The sequence below is a fragment of the Trachinotus anak genome, unplaced genomic scaffold, assembly GCF_046630095.1.
Source record: "Trachinotus anak isolate AG129_WGS33_773 ecotype Australia unplaced genomic scaffold, CSIRO_AGI_Tana_v1 ptg000028l, whole genome shotgun sequence".
Taxonomy (NCBI): domain Eukaryota; kingdom Metazoa; phylum Chordata; class Actinopteri; order Carangiformes; family Carangidae; genus Trachinotus; species Trachinotus anak.
The window spans coordinates 9,915,232-9,929,768 of record NW_027273879.1 but is presented as its reverse complement, the minus strand read 5'-3'; the positions used below and the strand labels follow the sequence as shown (position 1 = coordinate 9,929,768).

The 14,537-nt window shown below is 43.9% G+C and overlaps 1 protein-coding gene across 3 annotated transcripts; it reads right to left on the bottom strand.

Annotated features, from left to right (window-relative positions):
• Position 1: 1 nt before the first annotated feature.
• Positions 2-11,857, bottom strand: LOC139611159 (uncharacterized bromodomain-containing protein 10). Of its 3 annotated transcripts, none has more exons than XM_071465544.1 (10): positions 11,067-11,857; positions 9,770-10,584; positions 8,778-8,978; positions 7,025-8,652; positions 6,784-6,845; positions 6,539-6,628; positions 6,277-6,392; positions 5,921-6,126; positions 3,331-5,400; positions 2-2,746 (listed from the first exon to the last, which is right to left on the bottom strand). In XM_071465544.1, exons 2-10 carry the CDS (start codon positions 10,489-10,491, stop codon positions 738-740), a joined length of 7,104 nt encoding a protein of 2,367 aa, XP_071321645.1. In that variant the 5' UTR covers positions 10,492-10,584; positions 11,067-11,857; the 3' UTR covers positions 2-737. The 3 variants fall into 3 exon arrangements, with proteins under 3 accessions (XP_071321645.1, XP_071321646.1, XP_071321647.1); XM_071465545.1 differs by lacking the exon at positions 11,067-11,857 and adding an exon at positions 10,677-11,019; XM_071465546.1 differs by lacking the exons at positions 9,770-10,584; positions 11,067-11,857 and adding an exon at positions 9,218-9,730.
• Between the last annotated feature and the right edge of the window lie 2,680 nt (positions 11,858-14,537).

The following is a 14,537-nucleotide window of genomic DNA, read 5'->3' as shown; positions in this document are numbered from 1 at the left end:
GGGGACAGTCGCATTGTTTATTTCCATGCAATAATGTCCACATTTGTTCAATGAAAATGTACCTAGTAAATATTTTTGAAAAATCTATATGGTAAAAATAAATAAATGTGACTTCAAAACATTTTATATGGGCGCAAACATGTAGTACAAATTCATCTATTAGTTTATTTATATTGCTAAAAAGTAAAATGTAGTTCTCAAACAGTTACTATTTGAAAAAAGGACAACGTGACAAAATCTGGTTACAGACAGCTGTATTGTTCAAACTGACAGATAAAGTAGAGCAAATTGTACCAATGAATAGTATCCCAATTATTACTTCTTGAAGCAATATCTAATGTCATTGAAAAGTATTACAAAAGCTTGAGTTGAAATTCATTTTATCTAGCCTCCCATTTTCTACTGATTTGTTACAACAGTTGTCATTACTGGCCATGAGGTTAAAAAAAGGAAAGTCAAGAGTCTATAACATTCATCTGAGGGCAACCTCAATAGTTTTCACTCAAGAAAACCATCACAGTATACGTTTCCAGTATGTTTGATTGAGCATACAGATTACCTATAAGATATTCTAACCAAAAGGTAAATGCTACTGCATCCTAGTGTAAGTTATAAGTCAAAGTACAGCTGGAAAACAGTTCTTTAACTAATCCCAGGATTACTACAAGCGATGGATATGAGCCCTGCACGAAGCAGTTGAAAAGTGTGAGTCCTCACAGCAGTCTCAGTCAATTGGTTCACTTTGTGTCTGCCTGCGAAGGCTGTAAAGAGGAATCATGTGTGTGTAGTGCTCCAGTGGAATTGTTGGGGGAAACCACCAGTGCATCCAGTGGTTTGGGGCAGGCATTCAGCTGTGCTGGATTGACCTGGCACTGAGCTGTACTCAAAACAGCACCATCAGGGCTAATTAGTAGCTTGGATGCTACATTGCTATGCATACCTAAGGCTGAGGTCTGCAGAGAGTACTTTCCAAGTGCTTGATTGGTCAGAACAACAGGTGGGTGGATGGCGGTGTTCGTCTTCAGTGATGTGATAGGTTGAGCTGGAGTGATTATTACAGTGCTGCTTGATGGAGGTGTGGTCACCACAGGTGCTGTTTCAAAGGTGTTAATAGTGCTTCCGATTGGTGGAACTGTAGCAATGGGCAGCGTCTGCATCCTAGACACTGTGCTTACAATTGGCGGGACAGCCACTGTTGGCAATACTTGTGTTCGTGTGCCAGCAAGCACTGGCTGCATGCCTGCAGGCACCTGTTTTTTGATTGATGTGTTGCCTAGACTGCTATGCAGTAAAGCCTGTGATAGAGATGTGGAGGGTGTTGCAGTTCTAACTGCTGTCTGCTCGGGCTGTATGCCTGGGCCTGGAGTTGTCACTGAAACCACCTGCTGGGCAGGAAGAGAAGAGTGCAAAGGTGTGCCTGCTACCAGAGGAGCTGCAGCTAAGGAGAGGGGTGTTGGAACTGGTATGACAGGACTGGGCAGGGACAAAGCTGATGGGCTGGGTAAAACAGGCAAGGATGATAGAGGTGCTGACAATCTGGGCAAGGGGTGTGCTACTGCAGGCAAAATGGTGGATGAACATTCAGCTTGCGTGGGTGTACTTGCAGCTAATCTGATTGCAGCCAGTGCTGAGCCAAAAGCAGGAGAACTGGTTCCTACTGGGGAAAGTAGGGGTGGCACGCTGCCTAACCTTGGTGGGGATGAGACCAGAGTGGGTGTACCTACAGGAGGTGATGCAAAGGGACCAGCTTGCACAGATGGCAATCTAGGTAGAGCAGACACTACATTTGTTTTACTGGGTAACAATGTTGAGCCTAGGCCAGTTGTTCCAGTTAGTCTGACTGGTGTGATACTGGGAGTGGGTGCTAGCAATGATGGACCAACAGCAGGTGTGCATGCTACGAAAGGAGAACTTGCAGCTGGTACACCAGACAGCCTGGCTGGGGACTGGGGTAATACTGGTGCTCGAGGGGCTACAGTGACATGGCTTGCCCCATGGGGAAGTAATGGCGCTCCAGTGCTGGTAGTGCTGGTAGTAGGCACTTGTTGTGGTGCAGGGCTAGAGATGATAAGGACATGACTGCCTGGACCCAAACCCTGGGGAGGGACTACAAAGCGTGCACTGTTAAGGAGGATCTGTGTGCCAGCAGCAAGGGGCGTAGAGGTGTTGATAACTATCCTCTGCTGGATTGTGCCAGTTGCAGAGGAGGTGAATGGGGTAACGGTGGTTGCTGCAGAGGAGATGGATGTACAAGTTTTATTTAGAGACAGTTGAGTGGATGATAAGAGGGAAGTGGTTTCTTCACCAACACCACTTTGGATTTTTGAGTGCTGACGGAGAAGAGCGGGGGTGGAGGTTTGAGCTTGGCTACTCAGCATGGCAGTGGTCACCTGAGCAGGAGAGCTGCTGGACGGTCCACTTGCATACATTCCAAGGTCCTTCTTGATCATGTTTCCTGCAGGCAGAGTGGCACTAGTAGATGTGGCCGAGCCTGTTTGGGAGATCATGGTAAAGGAGGGGATACCCTGGATTTGAGAGCTGGTGGTCAGAGAAGCGTGAGAGGCAAGCTGGGCCGAACAGGTTGTGATGGTATTTGAACTTGTGACTGGGACCAATCCAGAGGTGGTGGCTGCTGGACAGCTTGTATCTGAGACAGACACTGGTGTGATCTTGGAAGGAGAACGTGACAGGGCACCAATGGTCTGTCCAATGGTTGTTGTCTTCCCTGACAACTGGATTTGAACCCCTGGAGACACAGAGGAAAACATTTTACTCAATAACCCAACATTGACAATTGAGCTGTAGTTGGGGTTTAAGAATTACAAATTTACTGCAGTATTAACTGTGTTACATGGGTTCTTTGGTCTGTTAAAAGTAAAAGTAGTTTGTTTTCTTGAGACAAGTGTATTGTTTGTGCCTCAGATTGCCAAGGCCCTGCAGCAATACTTGACTTTCATGTTGACTAACTGTCCACCTATTCAAAGCATCGTCTAAGACCAAGACAATCAGTGAGCTAGTAGTCATCTATGTTTTTAACTGAATCCTTGTTTTGTTTTTAATAGGTAGGAACAAGATCAGCATGAGCTACACAAGTGCCCCAAAAAACACTGATTCATTCATGAGCTTAAAAGTTGACACAGACTGTCTTATTATTAGCTTGATGTATTACTATAATATACATTTCTTGAGTTACCATTATGCCAACATCTGCACATTTATGCAACTAAACCATGAATTCAACACATACAAATGAATAATGTCCCATCCAACCACAAGATACAGCAGTTATTATGAGAATTACAGTAAAAGACCATATTAAAAAAAACCCACCTGAGGGTAGACTGATGTTCTTGATCTTGGACAATGCTTCTGAGCTGCCACTGTTAATAGGCTGGCCTGGGCTTATTCCCATCTTTTGAGTCTGACTTGATAATGAAGTGGTGATCAACTGTCCACTAGCCCCTGTTGCTATTGCCTGCTTAGGAATGCTTCCCAGGAAGGTGGTGGAAGATGTCACTGTGGGCTGACTGATGAACATGACTCTTGAACTAGGAAGGGATTTTGTGGAAGAGGTTGAGACTTTTGGTAAGGCTACATTTGAGGTGGGGGAAGAAGAGGGAGTAACCAGGATGTATTTAGTAACTTGGGATCTCTCATCTGGACTGGCCCATTTCACACCAGTCTTTTGGATGACCTCTGCTTGTGTGAGAACTTGGGGAACACCAGAGGTACTCAGTGATGGGACAACAACAGTGTTTTTTACTAATGATGCTTGAAAATGAGAACCAACAGGAGCTGTCTGTGCTAGCAGGCCAGCCTTTGTTGCAACTGTAGAACAAGCTGAGGTGCTGGAGACTTGACTTAAAGCAATAGTAGTGCCTGCAGTTTGGCTTCCTGGGCCAGTAACAGGAATGCTACCAGTACCTCCAGTGTGCATGGGGGTTGTGAAATTGGAAGGGGACTTTAATACTGAACCTGGAACCTGCTTCTGAGGTTGGGCTACTGAGATACTTGTCACTGCTGGGATGGTGCAAGGAGAACTTTGAGAGGGAGAAGAAGGAGAAAAAGTTGGTGACGTCTTGGATACGAGGAAGGCTTTAAACTGAGGTGAGATGGTGATCACTGGACTGGTGGGCAAAGAACCAAGTGCACTGTGGTCTGAGGATGTCTGAACTTTAACAATGCCTGTGTTGCCTCCTCTTGTTGTTACCAGGATGGACTGTGAGTCTCGGATACACACGGTCTTAAGCTCCTGCTTTGGGTCCGTAGATTTAATAGGCTCATTAGAAACTGCACTGGAAAGAGTTGTGACAGGTGAGGGGTTTGATGTGACACATTGTGGTATGCTAGCTTGGGTACTGCAGACTAGTGACCTCTTGAACCCTGCTGTGTTCAGGGTCTCCTGTTGCTGAAGAGACGAAACAGAAGGAGAAGGGGTTCTCACTGTCCTGGCATCTTTTAGGGGAGCCACTTGCTGAACAGGGATTCTGTTTTCAGGAATGGTGAACCCAGGCACATTGGTGGACATACGTAAGGGGCTGGCCACTTTAGAAGCTGGGACCTGAATGCCCTTTGATTGTTGTTGATGTAAAGAAGATGTTTTTTCTTCAGTTTTATGAATAAGAAGGTTAGAAGGCAGAATCACTACTTGCTGCATGACATTCTCCCCAGTGTTCTGGTTCATGACAGGATGAACAGAGATCTTGACTGGGCTGCTGCTGTCTTTTCTTACAAGGTGACCCAGCCCCTCAGGTACCTTGTACACCACCTGGACAGGACTTTTTGGTACAGTCTGGGTTGGTTTGACCTGTGGTGATTTGAGAGGAGCTGCCGTCACTGTGGCCAATCCTGGTTGACTATGTACTTGCGTTTGTTGTGGTCCTTGTGCCTGCATTTGTTGTGAGTTCAGCTGGGAACTGGATGGAGAAGTTTGTGCATTTGAAAGTTTTGTGGTAGCAACTGCAGAGGTAGGCAGGGAGACCAAAGACCCTTTGCTTTGTCTATCTATGTTGTTGACCCCTGGGCAATCTGCAGGTCTTTTCATTAAGGTCACTTTGTTTCCCACACTCTTAGCCAGCAGGGTGGGGATGGGCGTATAGCCCTTAGGTAGTCCAGTGGTGGGGTGGAGGATGGTGGGTCTGGTTGGCCGTGGCGTCTGGGTTGGAGACCCTACTGCCCACGCTGAGTTTGAATCCCTGGATTGATTTGATGGCACCAGTTCAGATCTAGACTGTGGCCCAGAGTCAGGGGCAAAAGTAATGTTACTGCTACCAGTCTGAACTCTTGACAGCAGACCGACACCTTTCTCTGTGCATGCCAGAGGGTGTTTTAGGTGGATGGGAGGTACGTATGTCGCCATTGTTTCTCCAGCAGAATCAGCCACAAAATCCCTGGTGCTTGCTGAGAACATAATAGGAGATGTCTGTTAGGCATGTGTGAATCACTTAGTCATCTATACTTTAACAGACAGGTAGTAAGATTCATTTCAATTCCTCTAGAGAAGTTAAATAAGATCAGAACTGTGTCACTCTCACTGCAAAGCAGCCTCTAGAGCTAGAATTACTGTCTTGTGGTTGTATGCCTCTGCCAACCAGCCAAGTTGCTGCAAATAGGTTCACAATCTCCTCTTCCCGAGTTACAGCATTGATAAAGGTCAGAAGAGTAAAATGTCATCACTTCATCATTTTATCCTATTAGACATTTGTGTTAAATTGTGACACAATTAGCATATTAATTTGTAAGTTATGGCCAACATGGCATTACTGGCATTAAAGACGGACAGATAAACAGACATAATGGCTCTGTGCTGGCAAAAGCCAGGGCCAAAGACATTATCAACAAGGACAACACAATTGGAGTCTTTATTATTACATTACAGTAACCAAAATTTGAATGTTAGATTGTAGTTAAATTACTTTACCTCCACTCCAAAGACCTCTGGGTACTATATGTTCCAGGTCTTCCTCTTCTGACCTTCTATAATGATCTGTGAGTGAAAACACCTCTTTGCCCAAACCTCTCTCTTCATCTTCATCTGATGATGATGATGAAATACACTCCTCACGCACAAAGTTACTGTACTCTGGGTGCTTCTTGAAATCATCAAATTCCTTCTTCAAACGAAGCCTGACATAGAAGCAAGAGAAGAAAGTTGTGGTTATTATGCTTCGTGCTCAAACAGACTAAACTAACAAACTAAGTATTATTATCAGGACAAAAAAATAGTTTTTATAAAGGTTTGATCCAGTCATCATTTAAAAGTCAAAGGAGTTGTACCTGTTCCTTTGGTAGGCCTTAACAAGTTTGGGTTCCCAGGGTGAAAGCTCATTCAGTAGTCTGATTAGAGTGCTATGGAGTTCTTTCACTGCTTCTCTCCTATAATACCACCGGCCCTGTCAGTTCAAACAAAGAAAAAAAAGTCAAGTCACCAACATTAAAATGAGAGAGCACATTGTATTCTCCACCAAATACAGAAGGCTCTGGGTCAATCGTGGTAAATCGGGTAAATCGTGTTGACAGAACTATGATTGTCACATGCCAGTCTCTTTTTGGTGCTCTCCAAGTCATCGAGCTCGTCTTCTGTCTTACTGATCAGCTCTCTCAACTGTTCAAGACTGGTGCATACCAACTAAAGCAAAGAAAAAACAAACTAGTGAGTGAGAACATCTTAATCAAGACTGACAAGAAAAATGTGGACAGAGGATTGGTGAGGCTTAAAACAAGACTTCAAAATGGTTATAGATGAATAAAGATGAATGGAACATTTTGCATGAGAGCGACTACCTTAAATGATGGTTCAACTGAAGGTTCATCTTTAATTTTCTTTGAACATTCAAGTTTTTTTCCTGTCAACAAGAAAACACACAGTCACTGGACCGAAAAGTTATTATTGAAAAACATAAACTGAATAATAAAGTCAATTTCTAAACTATCCAATATGGCACTGTGGCAATGAATGCACATTTCAATCAATAAAGATGATGCAATGCCAAATGAAACCACTGGCTTTTGAGCTTTGTCTCACCCATTTTATGTTTTTTCTTCTTGTCTTTTCTCTTGATAGTTGTGGCAACTCTCCGCACTGTAGACTTGGCAGCCTCAGCTGGGGACAGCCTCATCCTGTCCACGTGCTGCAGCTGCTTGTGCTCTCCTTTCACCCTCGGCAGCTGTTCCCTCAGTCGCTTTTTCTTCCGCTTTTTTTTTTTTGTCCAGATTTTGTCATTCACCCTCTCTTCACTTGAGTTTTGAGTGCTCTCAGAAGACAGCTGTGTTGTTAGCCCTGATGTGCCACAGCAGTCGTGCCCCTCAGATTTAACATTACTAGTTTTGCTTTTACAACATTCCAAACAAGATCTTTGGTGTCCCTGACTGGGACCATCTTCCTCCATTTTGAGCCCCACCGGTTTGGTTGGGGGGGCCAGACTCATTGAGCGAGCGGGGGACCTGCCTGTGTAGCTGTGCTCCCCTACACTCAGACAAGGCTCCTGTGTCTCTGCTTTAATGGTGCGTATTGAGGACAATGAGAAGCCCTGCTCCTGTTTTAATGAGAATCTCTTCGATTGATGCTCCAACTCTACAGTCTCTTCCTTCAAAGTCATTTTCAGGCCACTTCTTTCAGTAGGACTAGTGTGTGAAAGGGACAAGGGGTTAGTGTGTATTTTTAGGTCCAATTTAGAGTTTTTGCAGGAGTCTCTATCAGAGGACCCTGATTCAGACCCTTCCTCCTTCTTCAGTGACCACAATTTAAACCTTTTTTTATCATCCTCTCCATCCCCATTTTCCCTTCTGAAAACTCCAGGTGTCTCTGCTCTTTCCTTTCCAAAATCATCAGACTCTCCTGTGTCCATGGAGCCTCCATAACCCTCCCTGTCACTTTTATTCCCCGCAACCTTCATCTCATCCGACTCATCACCCTCTGTCCCTGGCTCTATTTCAACCCTTTTGACCCATACAGAAGGGAAAGGGAAAGCTGGGGGTGTGCTGGGGCTCTGGCAGTAGATCCTCAAGTCTGCCCCACAGAAATGTGGGAAATGTATATAGGCATTCTCCTTGCTGTCATAGCCCAAAACAGACTCCCTACATTCATGGATGGGCTGGGCCAGCACAGTATCCTGCACAGCCTTCTGTGTCTCATACACATGATCACACAGCCCCTTCAGAAGCCATACTCGCTGGTAGAAGGGCACCAGGTGAAAAGGTTTCTCCTCCAAAGGACTCACCTCCCCGAGGACGCTGAAGAACTGGTGACAGAGACCCAGCTGCTCAGCCCGACTTGGCTGATCATGGGAGGCACCAACAACTCGATACCAACCCATGACCCGCTGCCTGAGCTCCGACTCCCAGCGGCGGTAAGGCAGTGTGGGCCGGCGGTGCAGAGTGGCCCTCCGCTGGGGTGGGGACAGTAGGGAAGACATGATTTTGGAGAGCAGGAGGCTGCAGCGGGGCATCAGTAAACAACGCTCCAGCTCAAAAAATACAATCTCTGGGAGGTTAAGGGCAGTCTGAGCCAGGCAGAGGAAATGCCCTATGGCAGGGAGTTCCCAAAGTGTATCCACGGTGTGAGGGGAAGCCTGTGACAGCAAAGTCTGCTCCCACTCTTCCACCTCTTTGGCTGACATCTCCTCTGCTTCTTTCTTCTCAAGCTCACGTTGCCTGAAAAGTCAGAAAACATATGTAGGTTGTTAGCTTGTTCACATTTCCACCAAATTTAAACAATGCCCTATAAAAATCTACATGTGACAGGAACTTTTAATCTTCCCTCTGAAATATTCACTCACCTCTTCTCCTCCTTGGCCCTCTGTTGCTCTTCTAGCCGTAAGGTCTGGACCATGATTGACTCATGCCCACCAACAGTGATAGTAGCCAGGCTTCGAGGTGCCAGTCTCCTTCTTGTGGAGGTGCCCCCTGATCCCCGTTCCTCTTCTGCACCGAAACGTCCTTTAGAAGTTACTGCCAAGGTTGTCTTCTCTCGCAGCGTCCTTGTTTGACAGATAGAGGGGAAAAACAGATGCAACAAAGTTGCTTTCTGGTAGCTTTCATGATTGTTGGAAGTAAAGAGACAGTAGCTCTACATTACTGGTGTAATCTGTGTAACTGTGTAAGTATTTAATCAATAATAGGATCATGCATGCTGCTGAACACACTCCCTTTCTCTCATTAACAATAGTTATTGTAGTAAAGTTTCCTGTTTTCTTTCATTTTCCACTCCTTCACCTACCTCACTTCCTTTCCTTTCCTCATCACCGATTGGCTCTTGATTTCACCCTCACCACCTCTCATTATCTGATCGAGTTCACCTGGTCACCACAAGGTTATTTAGAGCTCTCACATCCATTCTCCCTTCCACCATTGCATGGGGCGGCAGTTCTGATTCAACAGCCCATGTGTTATCCCCCCCCCTTATATTTTTGATTGCCTTTCATTGATATTTAAAAATAAACCTTCCTGAGTTTCATGGTTATCGTTTTCCTGCATCCTGACACGATGCCCATGATGATAGTTTGACACACACACACTCTGAATCATAGCCTACAAAACAGTTACGATTATAATTATCATACTATGGACACTTCATGCAGTGTGGATATACTGGCTAGCAATAAAGTAATTATTGTGAGCTAATAACCTTGCCAGATAAATGTTTGTTGCCCTCAAGATGCACATGCCATAGAAAACACCATTTAGGCCCTCTATGATTGCATCCTTGTAATGATTTTAAACATCTGTCAGCTAAGCAATTTCTTCAACAATGTAATTACTTTATGCTTACCTGGACAGCAATGTAAGCTTCTGCTCCAGCATGATTTCCAGCTTTTGAGCCTGTTTGGAGATCCAGTGATCCACCCCATGGTAGCGATAACAGTTCTCCAACATCAGTCTGAAGTCTGCAACAAACTCTGTTATGGTCTCATACTCCTGGCTGATGAACTTTTCCTCCATCCTCCTCAAGCACATCGACTGCCTGAGCTGTCCCTGACCCCTGCCCCGGACCCCTCCAATACCATGCTGGGCTTCTTGGTGGCCGATGGGGTGGAGAAATGGGGTGGTGATTGCTTTGTGCTTGTCCAAGAGAAAGCCAGTGAATATCCTATAAGCTTGCTGGACCTCATAGTTCATATCCTCCTCAAAGCTATTGCTGTTGGTGGAAATGCAGACTTCAGGTAGAGAGAGGTCACTGTTTGAAAACTCTGACATGCCATCGTTGCTTAGAGCATTACAGTCACCCTCACCAGTAACATCTCCACTGTCACCAGGACAGTGTAAAGCTACCATAGTCTCAACTCCACATGCGCCATTACTGAGCTCTTCCTCCGTTTTTACCAAGTCAGTGCCTTCAGTGCTGTTGCTCATCACTTTGGATTGTGACAACATTATGTCAGAGCTGGGCTGCTGTGGTGCTGAGTCTTGGTCAGTCACAGTCAAGTCTTGGTTGTGGAACAGTGGTTGGCTACAAGCTGCTGTGATTTGGTCTGTCATATCATCCTGATCCATGGTGCAGGTACCTGAGATGGGTAACAGGTGTCACCTATGGTGAACTTTGATGATGCGCACAACTCTCCATCATAGTTTTGATGCAAGGGAAAACTGCAAGAAGACAAACAAACAAACAGAGCTTACTAAGCATTTATATTACCATCTCCAAGAGAAAGTAGAGCATAAAAACGTTGTGTTTATACCTGACAAACCTAAGCTCGGTAGGCTGACATTATAATTCCTTACATGGCAGGTGCTCACATTATCACTGCCACATGACAAATCACTAGGATGTTTGCCCCGTTTGATCGTATCCAAATCACTACCAGCTGAACTTGCTTTATCTACCTCTGCGATCTTTACAAACTTTTCCTTTTCCTTGGATCAATTACTAGCTAGCTTGAACTTAACTAGCTAATAGCGAGTTAGCCACTAACACTAGTTTTAAAAACAATGAGTAAACAAAGTTTATTGTGCTTGCTCATTGAGAGGTCCACAGTGCACTCCCTTATCAAGTCTGTCTCACGATCACGTGTGAAATAAGACCCAAACACACTGACCAGAGGCAGAGTTTGGTTGGTTAAACAACATACCTCGACGTTTTCAGTGCGGCTCCAGACACGCACCAGGCAAGACAGCTTTTAGCAAGCTTAGCAGCCACGACGGCTTGCTAGCTGTGCTAGCTTGCTATTGTCTCCAAACTGCGGCCTGTAATTGCTGCCTTCGCTGTCCATGGTGAAAATTTTGCAGTAACTGAATGTCCAGCAGATAAAAAGTTATGCAGACATCTCATGTCGTCAGCGCACGGAGTGATGTCAGTGACAGCAAGATGGCTAAAGGAGCATTAGCCGGAGTAACACTAGCTGATTGTCCGACAATGCATAACAGTTCATTATCACTAGCCATCCAGCTAACCAGCTAGGTTTGCAAGTTGACAGCTACTTTATGACACTTAAAAATTGCTGGGTTCACTTTACAGACAGATTTGCGCCATGTGTCAGGTATCTTCTGAACCTTGACGGGTTACAAAAAGCTAGTAACGGACTACTGTGGCTCGCTTGGAGACTACTGTACCGTCCACTTCACTTCCACCCTGCGTGCGCCAGATGCAAATGTGCGCAGCCTGACGTAGCCAGCTGGTCGTGTGTCACATCAGATTGTTATTTTGGTTTTGGGGGTAACACCGACACACTCACTTTACACTGTATAACTAAGCTTATTGGAGTTATGTCACCCGTGTCCCTGACAGGGGAGCATATAGACAGCTGTCGTTAAAATATGGAAATGATCGGTGAGACTACTGCGCGCATCGACCCAGCAGCTTTCTATTTAAAATTTAATTCATAACTTGAGCGCTTGAGTGCTCGTTCATTGAGGCACAGAAAATAGAGCAGGTACGGCTCCATGTAACAGCGTGAACTTCAGCAGCAGACATGTCTGACTTGTAACCGCTAGATGTCACTAGTCACTAATGAACGACTGAAAGATGACAGCAAAAGCTTTCGTTTGTCTGCCATGCAGCCTCTCAGGTAGCTCTCAGACACAGTCTGTTTACCTCACCCACACAGTCTAACCACATGGCTATTCTGGTTATGGCTGTGTTTGATCCAAGTATGTGTCAATCCTAGTGCATGAGTCAGGATTTGTAAACTACCAGAGACTCTCTGACTCTCTGATCATATCATCAGGGCACAAAAGTTGGATAATGTGTTTGGGCCACTATAATTAGACCCACCCTGCTGGAAATTGAGGGGGGGGTGTACTGTACGGGTATTAGAGTTGTTCATCACCAGACTGGTGTGTTAAAATAGTGTCCCTGAACATATTTAGCTCCAGCCAATGTTTTATTACATCTGTATTGTCTATTAGCAACAGACAGAAGATGCAGCATCAGGGAACTGAGCAGATGTATTATTCTCTTATACTGACAGACATAGACTTGCCGGTGGCACATCGAGGAGGTCTCCAGCTGGGACATTTGTTAATTAAGCAATTATGCCACCAGAGGCCTGTGCTTTACAGTGATTTTAGTTCACTTAAAAGGTATTGTCAGACAATATAGGCTCTCTGTTTGATACACACTGATGAAAATGAAGGGGTGTTCACAAATTCTTTGAGGCTTCTACTATATGTTTTGGGAACGATAGATTTCAAAGCAGTGTACAAAAAAAAATGATTTGAAATGATTGATTAAATTATCTATCTATCTATCTATCTATAGATAGATAGATAGATAGATAGCAAACTGTAACAACAGAGTTAAAAATTAAAAAACAGAACTGCAGAATTACAGGTGTGATACTGAATGAAAAAAAAAAAAAAAACTTCATTGAATAAAAATTAGAATAAAAATAAATAATCTATACACACAATATATAAATCAGAAACAGAATGATGTACAATGTAAAAGAAAAAGAGGCTGGAGTTCAATAAGAACTGTGCAGAATGACCGTGTATAATGCGGTCTATAATATATAGTATATACAGATGGTAGTGCAGCATTGTGTTCATCTGTCACAAAGAGATGGGCTGTTATACAGTGCTGTAGTGTAGGAATGATCTCCTGAAGTGTTCTTTGTGAACAGTTTGTTGTGGAGGGGAAGGGGATGGATTGTCCATGGTGGAGATGAGTTAGTTCAGGTATCTTCTGTTCCTCACTGACTCAGATTATCGCATGACAAAATGCTTAGCTGAAACACTCATTCAACACACATTAATTTCATTAATGAAGACCAATGACCCATCAATAAAGGATTCTTCTCTGCCCAGTTAACCCACACAAGAAGAACTTTTGTATTAAGGCGGAGGCAAGTCAAAAGATTTGACATAAGGGGATGAAATACATGACAACCACAAAATAAATTGTGCAAACAGACGAAAAAGTAGACAAGAAATAAAGTTCCAGTGCAGAAGTAAGGTGCACCAATACAAAACTAAAATTGCCCTTCAGAAATGAATCAATCAAAGGCATTGGAGAACAGGAGCAGCTTTAATTTGAATTTGAAAGTGACTCCACATGGGCATGTTGAAAACTGTCAAGAACCTCCATCTGTGTGCAGCACAGCACCTAAGAGCAGCCGTAGAACCCAATTTGGTTCTGATTCAAGGCACTAGTAGCTGACTGCTTCCTATAAAGATCTGAAGTGCTTATTAGGTTTATTTTTCATGCCTATCAGAGACATATTTTGGCCTTAGGCTGTTAAGTGATTTGTAAACATGCCACAGCGCTTTTAAATCAATTCTATAACTAAGTGTAAGCCAGTGTAAAGATTTAATCAGAGCAATGGGCTCAGTTTTACTGTTTCTGGTTAGAACTGTGGCAGCAGCGTTCTCAATGTGCTGCAGTTTTCGAATTGTCTTTTTGGGAAGAGAAGAGACTGGGTCTTTAATCTTGAAGAGGTTAATCCTATAATTTACTAGTACAATGATCTAAACAAAACTGGATTACCACCCAGACAAAGTAGGGATATGGGAATATACACTACTAAAGAACAATATCAACTGACATGGCCTCAAGGTGAACCCTGCTGCATTAGCTGATCCTGAGGCCCTGTCTTAAAGAGCCTTTGTCAAAATAAATTGACAATAAATTGATTAAAGACCTTAATTATTTCAGCTGAAGGTGTGCCTGAATGGCGTCCTAATGAATTTGTGTTTGGCGTAACAACACAACAAACCTGGAACTCGCACAATACCCTAGCATGGGATGCATAATACACAGAGAGGGGAAGGAAGAGAGGACGTTTAATAGGGATCCAGCAGATAATTTCGCCCTGGGGCTCCAAGCAGATTAATATGACCCACTGATGTAAGAATTATTCAGATGTTTTCCTTAAGTAATAGTTACAACACAACAATGTGATTCTGCAATACAAATACAAGTCCTGCTTCAAAATCTTAATTCAGTCAAAACAAATAGAAACAGTGGCTGTCAGAGTAATGTATATGATGTATAAAGTAGCAAACATGAAAATATAGTAAGTATAAGTACCTCAAAAATTGTACATGCATTCAACTAAACTGAGGGTCCTGAATATGATTATTATTATTATTATTATTATTAT

What these genes read in the sequence shown, in the direction of transcription:
- LOC139611159 (XM_071465544.1), bottom strand. Translation starts at nt 10,491, where the DNA reads ATGGATCAGGATGATATGACAGACCAAATCACAGCAGCTTGTAGCCAA. An exon ending in AGAGCACCAAAAAGAGACTG is followed by an intron (nt 6,393 to 6,538) that starts GCATGTGACAAT and finishes TTGAACTGACAG; the next exon opens with GGCCGGTGGTATTATAGGAG. An exon ending in GAACATCAGTCTACCCTCAG is followed by an intron (nt 2,747 to 3,330) that starts GTGGGTTTTTTT and finishes CTGTGTCTCCAG; the next exon opens with GGGTTCAAATCCAGTTGTCA.